General features: G+C 35.5%; 1 protein-coding gene across 4 annotated transcripts in view; it reads left to right on the top strand.

Moving 5' to 3' along the window:
• Window positions 1-20,168, top strand: part of GABRB2 (gamma-aminobutyric acid type A receptor subunit beta2) — a 162,219-nt gene that overhangs the window by 40,284 nt on the left and 101,767 nt on the right. For all 4 annotated transcript variants that reach the window (XM_048319465.1, XM_048319463.1, XM_048319466.1 and 1 more), the window contains one exon: window positions 11,150-11,370. In XM_048319465.1, coding sequence (XP_048175422.1) covers window positions 11,150-11,370 — 221 coding nt within the window. The remainder of the gene's footprint in view (window positions 1-11,149; window positions 11,371-20,168) is intronic.

The raw sequence follows: 20,168 nt of genomic DNA, 5'->3' as shown, positions 1-20,168 counted from the left end.
TTCCTTCTGGGCCTGGGTCCAGAGGAGCTCTCACTCCAACAATCCATGTTTCCTGAATAATTTCCTGATGCACTTATATCTGCTTTTGGTAGAAGGGCTAAAAAGCATAAATACTTTTATTGCCATTTGCCCAACAAGCTGTCTGACTGGGAAAAAAAAAAAAAAAGAAAAAAGACCAAAAAAAAAGGTATCCTTATCTTTCCTTATTTTGTTAAAATAGGCTGGGTTTGTATTAATGCCAAGTAAGAAATACTTTCCATGCCATTTCCATTAACCATTTGCCTTTCATTCCTTGAAAAAAGGTTCTCTTGGGTCTCATTCTTGGTGTTTCCAGCTGTCAAAACAGTTACTTCCACTTGTCACCGAAGTACAAGTCTGATTTGAACTCTGGAAGAAATAGTGTACCACAAAGGAGGGGACAAATTTTGAAGGTTGAGATAAGGTATTTAATCCAGTCAATGACAAATAAATAGACCCATTTGGTAGTAAAGGATGCCAAATTAATTTTTGCTTTTTGTTTCTTGGAGTCTATTTCTGAACTGATAGTACAAGTGTAGAGACATTATTAGCTCTTGATAAGAGGATAGCTTCAGTCTGATAAAGTACAATCAGGATTGTTTACAAAGTATCTATTAACTGTGGAAAGTGGAAATAAATTATTTAATTGCATAGAAAGTTCTCTGGCACAGATGGAAACCTTGAAGATTAAAAGATAGAACAAAATAATCATCTACTGTACAGGAATGGAATATTTTCATGAGAAGTTGGTGCCAATTGAAGCATATATGAGCTAGTGAACAACAAATGCATTCAAAACCTCCCTGGTAACTGAATCCTGTTGATTTCTAAGTGTCTCAAATAGTTGTGAGATTAAAGAATGGAGGCAATTGCTGAGAAAATGACACAAAAAGGCTGGAGTAATAATACACTAAACAGAACAGATAAAAGCAGTAGTGTGCAATGGCTCTAAAAATCAGAAAATGGTGACTTAGAGTCAAACTGAAATTAAGTTGCAGTGACTGCTAGATTAGGGTGAACATCCTGATTTTTCCTTTTTGAAACATAGGGAGTTTCTCTCTAAATGCAAGCAGCAATTTCATTGTTATTAAAGTCTTGTTCTAATCCGCTTTTCAAGGTCTTCAAGACCAGGTTGGATAAAGTCCTGAGCAACTTGGTCTGACCTCACAGCTGATCTTGCTTTGAGTGTGAGGTTGGACGAGAGGAAAATACACCTTTGTAACAGAGGCACTTGTAATGAAATTTTCGCTGTGAGATATTCCAATAGGTTTTGGCTTTGCTGAACCGTAACAATTTGAAGTATAATTAATGACTATTAGAGATGCAATATTTTTCCGCCTGGGTTTTTTTTTTCTTCAGATTTTTTTTTCCTAGAACATAATAGTATTAGTTTTGCTTTCATCTGAATACATCACTTATTCTCTTGCAGTGTCTCAACTAAGTGTATTCTCTTTGCTGAAATGTTGGACTGTCATGCAAATTGGACCTTCTACCAGCTTCCACAGGCTTGTCATCACTGAAAGAAATTATATGTATTTCTTTTAAATTGTCCTTTTTACTTCAGTGCTGGCAGTTCTCTGCAGTGCCTGACATTTCTGAGAGGAGACAGCCTGTCACATGCTGGGGCTTCAGGGAGGAGACCATTTAAAATACAAGAAAAGATCTAGGTAACATGACACTGTTCCTTTTTTTTCATCCTCACACTCTTCACTGTTCAAATTTCATGAAATCTGTACATAAGGTTGCAGAGATTATTTGCTGAGGAAGAGCTAAATCAGGGTGGTTTGTCTATTCCCACAAGATTTATCTGTAAACAGGGAGGAAACACATCAGTTTGCAGTGCAGCCTCTGGCATATTGCAGCAAGATACAGAAACACTTCTAAGGATGTTTCTGGGGGATATTTGTGCTCTCCAGAGCACATTGCTTTCTTTCAGTTTGTTACTACCAGATTAATGAACCATTTTAGAGAGCTGGGAATCAGCAGAGCAGAGAGATGAAGTGTTGTGGAATGTGACAGTGTTTAACAGGAGAGAACTGCTGCTGGTCCTCCTCATGGGACTGGGGAATGGCATGAGAAAACTGCCTTGCCTAGAGCCATCTCTGTTTCTGTTTCCAAAGTACATGTGTTTGGCAAAGATATAGAAGAAAAAGAAGTAAAAAATAGAACACAAAAAATGCCAAGGAAATCAGCATAAAAATCTACCATGGTTAGTAGTAGTAGTATGTGAGAAAATGTATGCATACAGGCAAAGGGAGAAGGACTCTCAGCTCATTTAGAAGAAAAATAAAGCAAAAATAAACTCGGGGTATGTCATTCACAGACCTGTCTGGTTCTCTCGTGTAAATTTTTGTGAAGTATTAGCAGCTTATAGAGACCATAATAAGCTAAAGAAATTGATTAGTCTAATTGTGTTTCAGTTATACAGTACATTATTAAAGGAAATATTATGTATCCCATTGTTTTTGTAATTCTGCAATGAACTAAATACTAAAGGAAATGTTTGGGATTATTTTAAAAATCTTTTCCTTCAACTCATGCTCTCTCTCTCACTACCTGTCTCTTACATCAGTATTCTCTTGTGATTGTTTAATCTGTGTAAACATTGCTTTGTGAGGCGATCTTAAAATTGGCTTTAAAATATTAATTTTTTATGAAATATATCCTTGATCTAGTTTTAGAAGTGTTACAAATATAAGATAATCATAACTGCTTTGACAAAACTCTGTAATAGCTGAGTCTGTATCTTGCTAAAGGATACTCCAAGTCAGAACAGAAAATGTGACAGTGTTCAATGTCAAGAAGCACTGAGGAAAGCAATCAGTTCATTAATCAATAATTTATCTGGATTATATATCCAACTCTTTGTTTAGGGCAACATTGAGAAAAGCACCCTGATTTTGTCCACTTTCCCAGTACTAATATAACAGGGGTTTCTTAACTGTTGGTTACCCACAATTTCAGTTAAATTTTGAGAAAGTTATAGGACTGTCCAGCTCAATTAGGAATTCCACTCTGATGCCTCCTAAAAATCTGACTCAGTACTTTCATCTGAGCTTCTCCGCTCTCTCTTTAATTTTATCATTAAAATGAAGGTGATGTTTAGTAACTGCATAATGCCAAGACTGCTAATATTGGGTCAGCATTGATTAATATTCATATGTACTCCTTCTTTTCTACAGAACTGTTATTCTTACAGTAAGGCTATCTGGGATGTTATCTTTTACCCTCTTAATCAAAAGGGAGTTTTCACATAGATTAATAAGATTTCATATATCTAAATCTCACCAATATTACATCACAAGCAAAGCAAAAATTAATAGTTGTTCTCACCTGTGAAAGAGGAAAATACCAAGGCACCTTCCTGCTTTTCCCAGATCTCGACTCCTTTTCTCAGGAGAGAGATGGAGAGTTAAACTCCTTTGCTTTTATGCTAGTCTGCTGGCTGAGGCAAGAGAGTTTTTTCTGGGACTTTGGTGGCATCTTCTTCATTGTCTTCTTTGTCATTGTCTTCTTCTTCTTCATCGTTGTCTTCTTCCTCTTCGTCATCGTCTTCGTCGTTGTCGTCATAGTCTTTGTCGTCTTCATCATCATTGTCGTCGTCTTCGTCGTCGTCTTCGTCATCGTCATCGTCTTCGTCGTTGTCGTCATAGTCTTTGTCGTCTTCATCATCATTGTCGTCATAGTCTTTGTCGTCTTCATCATCATTGTCATCGTCTTCGTCGTCATCTTCGTCGTCTTCGTCGTCTTCATCATCTTCATCATCTTCATCATCATCTTTGCCATCGTCATCATCGTCTTCATCGTTGTCATTGTCTTCGTCGTCTTCGTCTCCTCCTTCTCCGTCTCCTCCTTCTTCTTCTTCTTCTTCTCCTCCTTCTCCTCCTCCTTCATCGTCTCCTTCGTCATCTTCATTGTCTCTTCTGGACTGTTCAGCAACACCAGACCATCACCAAGAGGCCCTACACCTCGGCCTGGAGGGGCCCACCCCAAACCCCAGCTCCAGAGAGGAGAAAGCCACACCCACAAATGACTCCAAAATCTACCCAGGTTCTCTCCACAGTGAGAGGTTTTATTATTTAGCATTATTCTTTTTTTTTCCCGTGCCTGCATGCAATTTACTTCTTAAATAAATAGTTTTCTTTTCACTTTCTTCGGAGGAAAATTCTTTTCGAACCTGGTGGGGGAAGGATGGCTGTAACCTGCCTTCTATCAGAGGACATTCATTTCAGACGTTGCTCCGAATTTGTCTCAAACTGGGATAACCACTAAGCATAAAAATTCAGTCTGAAGCTCAGATATTCAAATTTTTGTCAGCTATTTCTCATAACTTTTTAATATTGAAACTAAATTTACACTTTTTAGTGAGATAACTTTGTGGCTTGTTTCAGTATTAAGCCTATGGTTCAAAATTTAGAGATTATTACACATCCTTTTGGATGTGGAAAGGCACAAGGAGCTATGTAATGTAATGATAGGAATATTAATGGCACTTTTGTCATTGGAGTCTCCATGCCTTTATGCAGTGACAGCTCCTTGATTGATGGAAGCAAGGCTACGCTTATAAATAAATAAATTCTGGAAATATTTATTCATTTCCATAAGTCTTCTTGAAAAATATTGCAAAATATTTATCTTAAGTATTATGTGCTTTAGACTAACACCTATTTGTTTTAGTATTAATTTTGTATGTTTTTCAGAAGTTAATTGCAGTGATGTGGAGCAGCATTAACTAGACAGTCCTTTCAGTCTCTGAATGAATTCTTAAGGCTTTGTTTGTGAAGGAACTTAGGAATCTGTAAAGCATCAGGAAAAGGAGCACTTATTCAAATGTTATGCCAGTTTAGTTCTGCATCTAGGCACAACTTGAATTCTGAGTTTTAAGCCAGATTTAATCTATCAATAACTACAATAACTATATTCTTATCTGGAATTCCTCCCTCTACACACCCCCCCCCCCCCCCCCCCCCCCCATTAAAAGTATTGGACACTTGTGGTTCTGCTTAGTGTTTCTGGTTTTTTACTCTTGAGTCTCTCCTGCAAAACAATATCTTAGGCCACCATCTGCTCTCACCAAACCTTTCAGCTGGATCTCCAGTTCTGCTTAATCACAGGGTTATCTCCACTCTACTTAAGAATTATGATTTTTTTGTTCTTTAGTATTTTCAATAAATTCTCTACTCTTTTGCAAGGCAATTTATAATAGGCCATAATTAAAAGCAATATAAATATGATTTCTTTTGAAGGTCTGTGGAACTTTTTCTGAAGATCTGTGGAAGTGAGCAATTACGTAGGGAATGATCTGTGAACTCTGGGAAATAACTTGAGATACTTGAGTAAAGAAAATTTTCCAATTCAAATATAAATAAACTTTTTGATGTTTCTTGTGGCCTAAAATATTTTATTTTTCTTCAATGACTCGACTAAATACTATTTTTGTCTGCGGCAGAAAACTACTGTTTTCATTTTAAGTGAGAATAGTTGTATTTATTCATTGTACTCTGCATTTGCTTTGTTCATCTGAGAATCCTGCAGTTCTGTATGATGACGAGATCCCTTTAAAAGAGAACAATCTGACAGTCTCAAGAGATATGACTCTCTTAACCAAATAGCAGCAAATACTGTTTTCAGTCCAGATTCACTTTAATCGATCTTCCTCTTATTATCAAGAGACAGCAAATCAGACAGAGCTAAAAGACCTATGGCAGATGCTCGTTGATTGGTGTGACATGCAGCTTGCTGGCTTGGGAAAAGTGCAATATCATGGTTCAGTCTGGATGACTTGTCAGAAATGAAAATCAAGAGTCACAGCATCTTGCTAAACTAAATAAGGTTACAGGAAACTTACCAGCCAGAACTGCTTCATTTCACTTCAGTGTATGAAATCCATTGTACTGTGAGGACGTGTCATTATCTAAATCACCATGGAGAAACAATATAAATATTGGCTACCCTCAGTAGTGCTAAGGAGACACAAATTCATGATCTTGTTTCTGAAATCTTACAGTCTCTTTTTACAGATTTCATATAATTGGGACCAAAAGTTTCATGCTAAGGAGTCAAGCTCTGCTGGCAGTCATTTGGCTCTCATATCCAAGTCTCTTGCTTGATTCGATATTGTGTTTTTCTGAGAACTGTGGTGGGAGATAAAAAGCCTGTCTTTGCTGCTTTGTTCAGCTGACAAATGAGAATTGCTGATGAATAAATCTGGGAGAGTTGCAGCAAAATAAATGGTAAGCTTGTTGGGATCTTCTCCTCTTCGGCAAGATCATAAACTTGAGAAGATTAATTGCCATCAAGGAAAGCTCCCCTAGTAAGTTTTAGGAGATGCAATTAATTACAAGTGTTTCACAGATTTAAAGGCAGCTTGGGAAGGGGGATTTGATAGATTGAGAGAGTTCAACTTGAATTCTGTGTAAGTTTCCTGATGTCATTGTTTGTGGCTTTTTAATTTGTTTTGAGGGGGTTTTTGTTTATTATGAAGTAAAGATTTACAAATGTGAAAAATACATTTTTTGAAAGGGCATATGACAATTTTAGCATCTCTTTGGCATCACCCATTCTTTCAACTGTTCTTTCTACTTCTATATAAGTCACTTTGTGGTGTCTCCAGCATTAAGCAGACATTTTGCATTATTTTTTCTCAATGAGAGACTGAGATAGGTGATTTTGAATCGAACATGTTGTAGTGGTTGGTTTAAACAAAAAAAGGATTGAAAGGATCGTCAATCAGCACTTTTAAATGTTATTAACAAACAGGTTTTTTAATGTACATGTTAAATAAATAGTGTTCAGGCAAAGTCTTCATCTTCTAACATTTTTAGAAGGAAATTACTTCGTTTTAAAATAGTCATATGTGGAAATGCAGTAAAACATTCTTACAAGTTAGTAATAACCAGGAATGTGATGAGGAGTGGACTTAAGCCAAACCACAAATGAGTTCTCCATTCATTACTGTGGAGCAATGATAAATAGCTTCTTCAACTTCTCACTGTCATTCGGTATATTTACAATATACAGAATGTATATTATATACATTAGATTTGATATATTCCTTCTGCTTATTTTTTTCTCCTCTGAAGTTTCCTGCCTTTATGGTTTCCAGTGTTTCAGTAGCTGTTTTCTATCCCTATTAATATAAGTGTTGGTTACAGTTTTAAGCTGCAGTGTGAATCAGTCCTGATTTGTGTAATGCAGAAGAAAGAGCTATATTTTAAATGTGTTTTCTCACATTGGACCTTATTATCATGCTTTGAAAAAATTTACTTCTGGTAAAGTCTTTTGCATTAGACACCCGCTGTCACTGTGAATATTCATGACCTCTATTTCCTTTTTTGCCTTGGTCCTTTTTCCAATATAAAAAGAGGACCAGCAATACGTCAGTTATTGGCCCATGGGTAGGTTTAGCTAAGGCCTGTGTTCTAATATTTTTAAACTAATAATAGGCCCAAACTGATTTTTCTTTCTTTGGCTTAAACATTTATTTGAGAACATGAATGAAATGTGAGAATATAAACAAGAATGCCAGTATTCAGATTCGATGCTTTCCTGTCCACTATCTTCCGTTATGTCACTGAAATTGATGGTCATTCACTGACACCATGTCTGTCTGTGATAATTCTATTTATCTAAATACAAGTTTAAATCTCTCAGTGTATTTACACTTCCAGCAGCTAAAATGTTTGCAGGCAACCACCGCAGAGAGTTAAAGTTACTCATGAATATGCTAATACTAACGAAACTGTTTGATACTTTTTTTATTCGTATGAAAAATTATGTATAAAGATTAACTTTGTCTTACGTTTGCTGCTCTTGTGTTCATTATGTGAGATAAAGAAGAGGAAAAGTGGAAAGGCAAGGTGATAAGAGAAGGCATCTTTTCTTTGATTACAATAGTACAGGGGTAATGATCCTTTTTCTGATGCCTAAATTTTTGCTCTGGACGGAACAAAACACTTTATTAAATTTAAATCTAGGCAAACAGTGAAATAATAATGAAAGCTACAAAATTGATATTATTTACAGAAAATACGTTTGCTTATTTATATTCTACATTTTTCTTGCAATTTCGTCAATACTAACAATTTTATACAGCATTTCAAGCTTCACATGCCCAGGGCAGCTGAGGAGCCTCTTTATTTCTATGGGTAGAATGTGTCTGTGTGCCTGTGTTGCAAACAGTCTGTACCTTTGTAGTTTCTGTCTGTGTAATGATTTACACCACCATCATCAGGAGCTTTGGGCTTGGATTTCTCTCAGCTCATTATAACTAGTCTCTTGTGCAAGGCTTTTAAAATGAATTTGCTCCCGTTTCCTCTTTAAACTTACACTCTTTCTAACAATTCTGGCCTGTGAATTTAAAAGGATGCTAAACCTTAAGAAATTAAAATAATCCTTTACTTCTATTCCTCTATTTCTTTTGTGTGCCTCTCTTCCTAGAGACAAGATATTTACATGGGGTTTTTTAAACTTATCCTTAGAAGAGAGGGGAATGCCCATATTTAATGTGACTTTAACGGCTTTTTTCTTGTAGTATTCCTGTTGGATGAGAATGTTCTTAGTCTCAAAGTATAAAGGGTCTTGGGTTACTTATGGACATTTTGTGCCTGCACATCTTTTTTGAATTACACTTTCATTTGGGTTTTTGAAAAAAGATGCCTCTCTCCTTTTTAAGGAATGAATTGCAGTTTTTGTGACAGGTTTTGCTTTTTTCCTGTCTTATCAATTTCACTTTGACATATGTACATCTTTGGGACTTTTTAAAATTATCATTAAAATACCAAAATGAAATTCAAAAGGTTGTGAGAGTTTTATAACAATTTCTAAGGAGTTCTGTTTTGACCATTAAAAACTCCAGTCACATCTGAAAACTAGGGCCAACAGATGACAAATAATTTTTAGTCGGAACACCAGCTCTTTCTGGAACACAGTGTGTTTGATTTTAGACTCCGGCCTGGTGACTTGGCTTTTCTTTCAGAAATGCCAGTGCTCCAAATTTACAGTTTTATGTAATTCACTCCTATGCAGTGAACCATGTATGTTTACAGTTTTTCCTTCTCTTCTTTTCCTATTTTACTGAGGTGTAAAAAGAAAAGCATGTTGTATGTATTTATGCTGTGTATTAATACATGTAGGTTATTCCTTGGAATAGGAATAAAATGCAGCATTCCAAGCATAATAGAGAAACAATTGCTACAGATCATTACTTGATGATGTGATGTATTAGTATAATGAATACTAATACATTTTCCTACTGAATATTTTCCTGAAAGCTGGTTATGAATCAAATCATGCAGAACAGTGATGAAGCATAATAGTAAAATTGTTCGGATGTAGGTGGAACATTCTTGCAAGCAGAATCTCATCCTGACCCTGGGGAGGCGGGATGGGGAAGAGGTTTCAGATCGTTAAAACTGGTCAGACTGTAGAACAGCTATCAGGTGAATATATTTGGTAGTAAAATAATTGGGAAAGCTCATTTGGTGTTTACCTATTGGAGTCCCTGCAGAGTCACTGTTGTGACACCCGGCCAAAGGTACTGGGATTCCCAGCACGGCTGGGGGTGCAGCAAGGGAAGGGGATTGACCTTTAACCAGTGGAGACAGGAACATGGAAGGGACAGCAATACCATTTGTGGTTTGTGTTGGCAAGGAAGAAATACAGTAACTATTCACAACAGAACATGTATTTCCCCCTGCTTCACTGAAAATTGAAGAGGTGTTTTGAAGCCCATGTACATCGGCTCTTCTGGGGAAGGATGAGGCAAAAAATAAGAGTGTTACCGCCACTGAAATGCACATTTCTATAAAAGAACAGTTTGTAATGATTCATCTGAATGCACACTGTTCTGCAGAAGAGGCAGGGTCAATTAGTTTCAAGGTGCTGTGTCATTGCTTACAGAGCTCTGCTGAAATAGCTGTAGTTCTCACAGGCCCTCCCTAGTTCAAGGGGACATTGATACATACTTACAAATTGTGTACATTGTAAAGAGAATTATTACAACAACCCAATTTCAGTGATTTCTTACTGTGGTGTTCAGTCTTTGAAACTGCAGATTAAGAAAAATTTATTTTTGTATATTTGGAGAAATTCTATATAGCGTTCATATAGCAAATATCCTTTTAAATGAAAATGCTTGTAAAATACAATTGTGGCATATTTTTTTTAAGTAGTTCGGCAGGAAGATTAATTTTCCAACTGTAATAAAAAAATTATTAGTTTAGTTTAGTATTAGTTTAAATAGTAGACTCTCCTTTAAAATATGAAACAGCGAATGAGAACTAATATTGCCATTTATGCAAGTCTTTCTCTGCAGGGATGCTCTTAATATACATTGTGTAATATTTCTAGAGGTTTTTTTTTAGCATCGGCTAAATATAATGATAATTCTGCATCTGTATAAAAGTTTTTACGAAGATATAACCTTTATAAATATATTATTCTTTAAAACACCAAAAGGTCAAAACATCTCTGAAGCACTGTACAGTGGTGCCCTGCATCAAGACAATGCAAGTCTCGTAATACTGTGAATATTTACTGAGATGCTAATTGTGCTCTCTGAATTGTCCCCTGAAGAATAATTTTACTTCATCTGTAAAATTAAGACTAAGAGTGTATATCATAGGAACCTCAGAGACTTCCCACTGATTTCAGTGCCTAGGGGAAAGTTAACAGACTTTGAAGAGATTTTAATTTAGGGAAGTGTTTGGGTGGTGACTGCAACTTCAGAGATAGAAGGCTTGATCCAGAGCTCTATTGAATACAGTGGAGACCTTGAAATGAAATTCAGATCTGTGAGTGTTCCTGTTTCCTAGAATTCCCAGGCTTGTAAAGGGCTACAGAAATTTCAGGCTGTTAAATGTCTACAATTTATTTTATTTTATTTTTAAATGTTGAAATGAGAATGTCCAGGTCATTCATAAAATGTAAATGCCCCATCTTCTTTGTGTTCTCACTGCTGTTACTAAGTGTATACGAGATGTTCAGTACTGTAAAAATGAATAAATCTACTTATGGAAATTCTGAACAGTCACAATGAATACATCTGTATTGGCATTGTCATTTTTTTGCATATATATGCCATCTGTTTCAATGCAAACTTTGTTTGTTTGTTTGTTTTTTCTAATTATAGGACTATACCTTGACAATGTACTTCCAGCAAGCGTGGAGGGATAAGAGGCTGTCCTATAATGTAATACCTCTAAACCTCACTCTGGACAACAGAGTAGCTGATCAGCTCTGGGTGCCCGATACCTATTTCCTGAATGACAAGAAGTCATTTGTTCATGGTGTCACTGTGAAGAACAGAATGATTCGTTTGCATCCAGATGGAACAGTCCTTTATGGACTCAGGTCAGTATGAACCATTTCTAACTCTTTTGTCTCTTAATTTAAAACCATGATTAAAAAGCTAAAAATAAAAATAAAAACCATTCCTTGCCTTTTTTTTTTTAATGTTTTTCTTTTTATTGCTGTATTCTATATAACTGATGATATTCCAGGAAAAAAAAATGAAGTATTCTAAGATTGGATAAATTTTTTTTTTAATACAAATTTTGGAGATAAAGTGCCATTTTTAGTACAGTTCAGAGACTTGTATTAAGAACAGATAAGACTGTAAATATTACTTGAAATACTCATTCTGGATTAAAACCCTGGTTTAGAACTGCTTCTTCAAAGGAATTGAAATATGAAATACAAAATGAGGATTTGCAGAAAAAACAGAAAATGTATATGACAGCTGAATTGATAGTTTAACTGATATGTTTTAAAAATATTTTTGATTGAATATTAGATTGCTTTGTATGATACCCAGATGAATCAGCTTTCTGAGTTTCACTTAGATGAGGTATGACTTGAAATGTTTTTCAGCCTGTTGTTGTTGTTGTGTATGACTGTATGTAGAGGGGTGACTGGGAAAATCAACAAAAGGTCTTCACCCTTGAGAAGTTATGAAAAGTGAGGAAATTGTCTGTTTAGTGATGTTAACAGGATAAATAATTGCTGAGAAATTGATTTTAAAATGTAGCTGCAAAAGACTGACAATGCAATGTGGGTAGGTAACAAAAGAGCAGGAAAGCATTGTCTGGGTTAACAATAGAAAATGCTGCAGAGCTGGGTATTGTATTTACCAATGTTTGTTGTGTCCAATTATGTTTTCTGTGGGAGCAGTTCAGGCTCTGGCACTATGGCTGGGAGCAAGTCTGGAGTTTTTGTGATTGTTCAATGAAGCAACAGATACTTGGTTCCTTGAAAAGCAGTTGTAGTTTAAAGTGAAATATAAACCAACTACAAAACACACCTTTATATTAATGGAGTGAGAGCGACCAAAACAATGGTTTTGGTGTAGTTTCCAATTTAAGATTCTGAAATCATAATGTTTATTGTTATCTTCTAAAATAAATCAGAAATAAATATCAGGTTTAATGTCTTCAATAATGCTAAGTTTTTATTGCTATTTCTGGCATTTTTATTCTGACTACTTAACCATCTGTAATAATTTCTTTTTTTTAAAGGTTGGTAAACAGTAAGTAGAGCTCACAAAAAATTGTCCATAGAAGAATCAAGTAAAAGAAATTTTTGTTTTCTGGGAGTTTCTTCTTGTTCATCTGTTTTTCAAAAACTTAAAACCTGTCATGAAATATACTTTATTTAAGGTTTTGAGGGTTTTGTTTGTTTCTTTTTTTTGAGAACCAGTGGTGGTACTGTTTCATTGTTTTGGGTGAAACCTTTGTTCCTCTTCATTCAGCATAAATAGCAAATCAGTTTTAATGTCTTTTATAAGATGCAATAAAATGAAATGGTTTCTGTTTTTTACTTAAAACTGTTTAACGTAATTCGAGGAATCTATTAATGCTTTGAGCCTTTATTTTCCAGAGTTATTTTCTTCAATACTTACAATCACAATATGGTTTTAGATATGGTTTTAGATTAATTCTAAAATGGGATATTTTTTTATTGTAGGACTTGTGCACAGCCCAGAGTTAAAGGCATTTAGACAGCTTTTTTTCCTAGGTAAAAAATTTCACTTTAGGAAATAATTTTCTAGTATTTGGGTATATGTAGCAATCTCACATTTGAGATTATCAGTTCTTACATCTGAGACTCTGCTTGGTGCATTTCAAGTGTTCTCTTTGCCCTGTGAGCTGGCACAAGATGAATGATGGATGTGAATTCTGCCATTGTTCTGTTGCTGTGCTGGAATGAATTGTAACTTAGGGCAGGGGCAGGACGATTGTCACCCTGTACTGCCCTAGCCAGCACTAAGATTGGGGACTGCAATTGCCTTCACTCCTTTGGCAACTGTGTACTTGAACAGCACAGAGGGGAAGGACACCTCTGGTTCTTGTGTGTTTTGTGGTAGAGACTATGGAACATAACAGATAGCTAATAGGGGACAAGGCAAAACCCCTTCTTATATGTCCTAATTCTTAATGAACCATGGACAAGTCTTGTGAAATGTAGAATCAATTCCTCCTCCTCAGACTCAGCTCAGTAGGTCTCAGAAAGGTTTTCTCACTAAAATGTCTTTCAAACGCTGGGCTGGATGGGGAAGATGCACCGGTGGTAATACAACAGGATTATATGAGTGCCATATTCTGCTTTTGCCTTCGCTGGACCAAGTAGCAATCAATGATCTCATTCTAATACTAATGTTTTAGTTTTATAGCTCTAAGTAGCTTTATCTATCTATTTCATCTAAATTCAACTCAGAGTTAATGTTATTTCCACAGTAGTGGAAATAATTTCCACAGTGTCCACAGTAGTGATATATTTAATGCCTGCTTATTAGTAATTTCTGCATACCATTAAAAATACCTGCTTAGTTGTATTTCTCACATATCTAAAACCCCCTGTACACTATTATTCTGAAAATTAATACTGTTCTTGCTGTGTTAATTTACTTTAGCTTATACTTACAGTCACATATTCTTACTTTGGGATGCATTTTTCTTAAGTGAGATTCCTTTAAGTGTCAGTCTGAATTTTTTTCATCTCCCCATACATCTATTTATAAACATTATCACATGCATACACATATAAAATTTGCTGTGAATTTGGTTGCATTTACCTTGATTGCTGTAATCAAATTCATTGAACTGCAAGTGATCTTATCAGTAAAAATGTAACCATCCCTTTCTTTTGTGTCCCTATAGTTGAATTTCTATTTCATGCAGCAAGCAGTGATCCCTTAACATTGTCCTTTTTGGTTTTGTGAGCAGAACCCATACATGGTGCACATGTCACATCCAATTAGATTTGACACTGGGAGGTTAAATTTCAGGAAGGACTAGGAGGCAGTTTAGTGAGCACCTGGATCATGCTGTCACTAAAAGAAGGGAGGAGAGAGGGAAGGGAAAAAAAGAAAAAGGGCTAATAATGAAAGGAGACAAAGGGCTGGTGTGTTGTCCTCATAGCCTGCCTTTTTCACTGCTACAGGGCATTAGTTAAGGGCATAACTAAATTCTTGACCTTTTTTATACAGAGAACGTGACATGGTGGTTGCTTTTAAGTTAAGAAGGACTTTTATTTCTGATGGATAGCTGCCAGCTATTTATGTTTTGGGAAAATGGGGGTTTTTGTATTTTTTTCATATTCCATCTGGCAAGAAAATTATTCATTGCTGCCAAGACCAGGACATTCAATAGATTATATACTTAAATCACCTAAATGGTAGAAAATTGTAAACATATAGTCTTAAATGAAGAGTCATTACGGGAAAAATCACTATGTTGGAAGTTAAGATGACTTGCAAGAAGATATTAGTGATTTGACCACATATTTAGAACAGTAAATTTAGACATTCACATCTAGTATAGCAGATAGTTTACAGTAGTTTGAGCAAAGCTTAAATAAGATAAGCAGTCAAAACTGAGGAAAATATATGGCTTTAACTAAATTTCTCTGTGTTAAAATATCTGGTTTATTAAATACACTTAGCAGAAATGGGTGCTACAGTAGATGAGATTTGTTATTTCTTACATTTATTTTTATATATATAAATACATATATAAAAAATTTCCCCTGACTTTTGACATAAAGCCTGTTCTAAAATGTGGATCAAAAGTTCAGCTGTCTTCTGCTTTCTTCTGCATAAGCCTGGGGAAGAATCATTTCTCTGATTTTTGTGGCCTCTGAAAGCACCAAGTTTTTTGAATTTTTTCCAGAGATTGGAATGCAAGATTTGAGAATGGTGACAAGTTAAGATCCTTCTATTTGCCAATTTTGAATTGCTGCTTTTTGTGTAACTACATTATGGTGTCTTTCTGGAACTCACCTCTTTACTGGGAGAGAGTCTTGGGATGCTATGTGTCAGAGTCAGGAGAAAATTTAGAATACAAGGATTAAACGTAGTTGAAGAAGTGGCTTAAGACCAATACGTTTTGTGTGGGTTTGCACCATTACCATGCTGTTTACAGAGATACTGACTCTTGCATACATTTCTCCCAACATTCCTCACAAGAGAACTCGGTGACAGTGGGTAGAGAACTGATAATTACATGCCCAAGAGCATTTTATACTTTTGTATCTCTTCAGTAGGATGGTTTTCTGCTTTTTGTAAATGAAGTTTGTGGGTGTTTTTTACAGAAAAATAGAATATATATGGAATTCCTGATAGGAACCATGTTCTGTGAGGTAACAATGTTGCTGTCCTTTTTAGCCAAAAGGAAAACAAAAGGAAGTAGAACAGAGGAGTGTTTTTCAGAAATTAAAGGCTTTTCCCATTTGAAAGCCCAACAGTTTTACTTGCCAAGATTCATCTAAGGCATTACCAACTATGAGTCTCCAACTCAGCTAGCAGTAATTCCTATTTGACTGATGGAACACAGTAATCTCCCACAAATGAGAGAATTATGTGTATGATGGCCTTGCTTTGTTCTCTACTCAGTGCTACCAGCATTGAGTCACATGAATCCTAAACAGTCCTGGATGCCTGTATTTTGTGTTGTCTCAGCTGTGCCTTCTGCTGTCTGCTCACTCAGTTTCAGCTGCTTGGAAATTTTCACTTCTGCAAGTAAAATCGATTCTCCCACATTTTGCTCTGGTAAAACAACACTGGGCATTTTTGTTGTATAGTTAGACTTCTTCAGCAGTTTAACTCCTCATTGGCAGCTTATTGTCTATGAAATCTGATGGGCAATTTTAAAAGCAATTGCTTTGCAAATATATTTATTTCTCAGACCATATTCCTTGAGAGGTGAGTTGTTCACACCAGCTACCTTTCAGTAAAGCATTTGATCTTTATTTTGCTACTTTTTGCTTTTTTCTGGGTTTTTTTGTTGGGGTTTTTTGTTTGTTTGGGGGGGATTTGTTTTGGGGTTTGTTTTGGTTTGAGGGTTTGAGGGGGTTGTTTTTGTTTGGGTTTGGTTTTGTTGGTTTTGGGGTTTTTTTTCTGATAGGGCTTAATTTTAATTAAATTCTAAGCATAATTTGGAGGTAAAGCTCCATTTTTCAGTTTTAAAATCAAACAGTCATTTGTACTAGCTGGAACTCTGGAAGTGTTCAAGCCCAGGTTGGATGGGGGCTTGAGCAACCTGGTGGGAGGTGTCTCTGCCCATGGCAGGGGGTTTGGGACTGGATGGGCTTTAAGATACATTTCAACCCCTTAAAATCTTGTGATTTTGTGAATAAATAATATATCTTTGGACTGCCTACAATATTTCAAATATCCTTGTTACTCTGAAATGTCTTCTGCAAGAAAGAAAGAGATCTGTCCTACCTTTTTGCTGCAAAATTGTATTTCCAGAAGCTGGACAGAAGGTGTTTAAGAATTTTGAATGCCCATTCATGGTAAGCAAAAAATGTTCTCAAAATCTTTCTCACTTTGGGGATTTCAGAAGAGATAAAAAGAACCTGGACTTCTTTTCTGGGGAGAAGATATTATTTTGGATGCTGTTCTTTATCATGATACCTGTCAAGGTGGCAGGTGTTTCTGGTTCCATCACATTCGTGCCTCTCTTGGCTGTGCAGCCCTTCATTCCAACTGGGGCCTTGTCCAGCCTCAGGGAAGAAGAGGAAATAAACATTATGATGAGGTATGCTGTGGCATGAAAAGCACCAATAGCATCTCAAAGTACTGTTGCCATTTGTTAAAACAAATAAGTAAATATAATGCATTATCTTTATTAGGATGTCTGAAGTGTCAGTAGCTTTCTGTTGGTCCAATTAAAAAAAAAGTTTCTTAATTTTGGTTATCACTTCTTGTGATATAACACTAAATTTCTTTAAATGACAATAGGGCATATATAGGCATTGCAAAGAGGAAGTAAAAAGTAATTTTTATAAGTCTTGTTTGAACATGAGAATATCAGTCTGGGAAGAAGCATTTCCACTGTGTTAAGTGGGTAATTTTTTTGTGCTGGTGCTCACAGCTATAGATGCAATTACTGACTTTTCCTTTGCCAACACTTTCCAAGCCGATTCATAGTCTGACATGCAGTTGTTTACTTTTGCACAAGAAATGAGGTGAATTCGATTTCTGTGTCCAGATTTTCAAGGCCGTTAGTATACATAGACGTGTAAGAACCCTTAAATCTTGTATGCAGGTGGTCAAAGCAAGAACTTTTTGAAAACTTGTAGAAATAAATGCAAACATAGTAAAATATCATTTCATACTGAAGTCATGTAGCTGTTGTGAAGACTTGAAAAAAATTGGGTACTGTACAATTATGTAGAATTTCAAGTACAAAGAATTTCTGCATTAAGAAGTAACCATTACCACAACAAATCTCATTATTTGGAAATACTGGAGCAGGATAAGTCTGATCACAGCTCTTTTCTTGCACATTCAATATAGATCCAGCATAAGGAAAGGAACTTGAATCCCAGTGTGTTGCTTAAATGAAATAATTGTTGTTTTAAATAAACAAGGTATCAGTTCTGGCCCAAGGTGTGGGCCAGATGCTATTTTCCTTTCTAATGCAAATAGTTCTTTTGTAGGTTCCAAGGAATAAAGCAGAGAAATACAACTACTGTTATTTCTAATAACACTGTTCCTGTGAGCTGTAGATTTGGACATGAAGCAAATCATCCAGTTTCTCTGCTCAGTTATTCCACTTGGTAAATTGGAATGCTAAAACCTACCTTCTCACAGGGGTGTTGTGAAGATTAATTAATTAGTTTGTAAAGTGCTTTGATCCCATAAAACACTACATAAGTGCCAAGCATTATTGTGAAGAATTATAAAATGCCAGCCCTCATGTGCACCTTGGGATGGCCAGGTTATAGATACAAATCTGCTTCATTTTCTCAGAATCACATTGTTCCACTTTTCCTACATAGCAGCCCATTCACAAAATGAGCCAATTTAGGAAAGATGCAATTTCTGGAAAAAAAAGGAAATCATTGACTCTCATAAATATCTCTTTTCAATTTAGGACTCATAGATTATATATGCATTTTTCTGTAGGATTTGGAATGGCATCTTTACACCATTCATCCTCAGCAGGAGGGACAGTAGTTGTGTTTTAAATATCTCCCCTATCTGAAAGAAAACAAAGATATCTTTCTATTTCAATCCCTTTATTAGATTTTAAGTATAAGTATTCAGAAGGGTCTTTTGCTTTTACTTTTTTATTAAGTGCCTGTTAAGTCATTAATATGTGAGTAATTAGTTCAATTAAGCTTAATAAGAAAAAAAACTTAAGTCACAGGAATCCTTTCCATTAAAAGCCCTATTATCCAAAATTATTGCATTGCAATGAAATGAAAAAAAGTCCAAGTTCTATTTGCCTAACAGACAGACTGTGGCATTTAGTCTGCGTTAGTAAGAAAGTCTCCATCAGCTACCATGAAATAGTTCAAGTTGCTCCAAGGGTATTTCATATTCCAAAAACAAATAGAAGTCATCAAACATTTAATCTTAAATTTTAATAATTTATATAATTTAGTATTACAGTAATCTATCATTTCTCTTCCACAATGTCTTTGATCTATGATTTGAGTTGATGATCCTGAGAAGGGAGATTTTCCCATTGGAAGGACATACATAAAATCTCAGAATGCTCTGATCAAGACTCAGCTAATGGGATGGATGCTAAATGTGTGTATGCAAACACGTGTTTAAATATATGATATCTATTTGATAAATAAAAACAATATATTTGTATATGTATAAATTCCACTTGTGCATATTGGAGTTTTTTTACTAAAATTGGTAAAATCTGAGATGGATCTCAGAAGTAAGAGCAGGATTGGGGGCCTTGCATGTGTAAGAAAAATAAAAGTTAGGACACTGTAGAACTAATAATACCTCTTGTGGGTCATGCACAATCACTTTCTAGTTCTTCTTGTGATTGTACAGATGAAACTTTTCTTACACACTTTTAATGTAAGACATTGTAGAATGCTATTTATTGAGTGAAAGAATACGTTTTTTTCCCTACCAAGTGTCTTATCTGAAGGTGCAAGTACTTGGATTTAGTTTTTATTCTAGTTAAATATCTAGTTTGGGTGATTTTTTTTTCTCCAAAAAAACCCATTTCCTTTATGTTTTAATGCATTTTCTGGGAAGATAATTGCTGATTTGTTCACCCACTGTTTTATTCTACTTTGTTATTGAACTTTACAGAATGGTAAAATGGTTTCTGAGAAATAAGAATTGCCTAAACTCCTCAAGTGTAAGGGGCTTGTTGGGGTTTTTTTTCATTGCATTTCCTGGCTCTATTTCTTTATTTCTCTGAAAATTGAAATTTCTTGTGGTCTTCAATGTGCAAAGTAACCGAAGAGAGCTTTTCGTGGAACAGTATTCAGTCCTGCTTAGAAGGAGAGAAACTAGGATAAGATATAAGAAATTCTGGGGATTTGTGCTTCCAGGTATGTTCTCCAGGCTCAGGATGTGTGTAAGCTTCTGCAGAAGAGCACTTTAAAGCTGTGCCTGTCACTGATTTTTAGACTATAATGCAGATATTTCTACTTGCTGTTCAGTAAGTAGAAATAAGACTAGATTTTTTTTCTCCTCTAAATCATTTGTGTAAGAACATAATTTTTTTTGCAGCAGCTTTTTTTTGTTCCTGTATAGTCAGTCATTCCTAGAACATTTGCTGCTTCTGCTAGTCTAGAACCATCTGAAAAGACAGAGAATAGAAAATGTTTGGAAAACACTTTTTTTAAATTTATATGAATGTGCCATCTGTACGAACAGATGGCTA

This window comes from Corvus hawaiiensis, chromosome 15, assembly GCF_020740725.1.
Source record: "Corvus hawaiiensis isolate bCorHaw1 chromosome 15, bCorHaw1.pri.cur, whole genome shotgun sequence".
Taxonomy (NCBI): domain Eukaryota; kingdom Metazoa; phylum Chordata; class Aves; order Passeriformes; family Corvidae; genus Corvus; species Corvus hawaiiensis.
The sequence above is the reverse complement of the archived record's forward strand: the minus strand, read 5'-3'. Positions and strand labels throughout refer to the sequence as shown.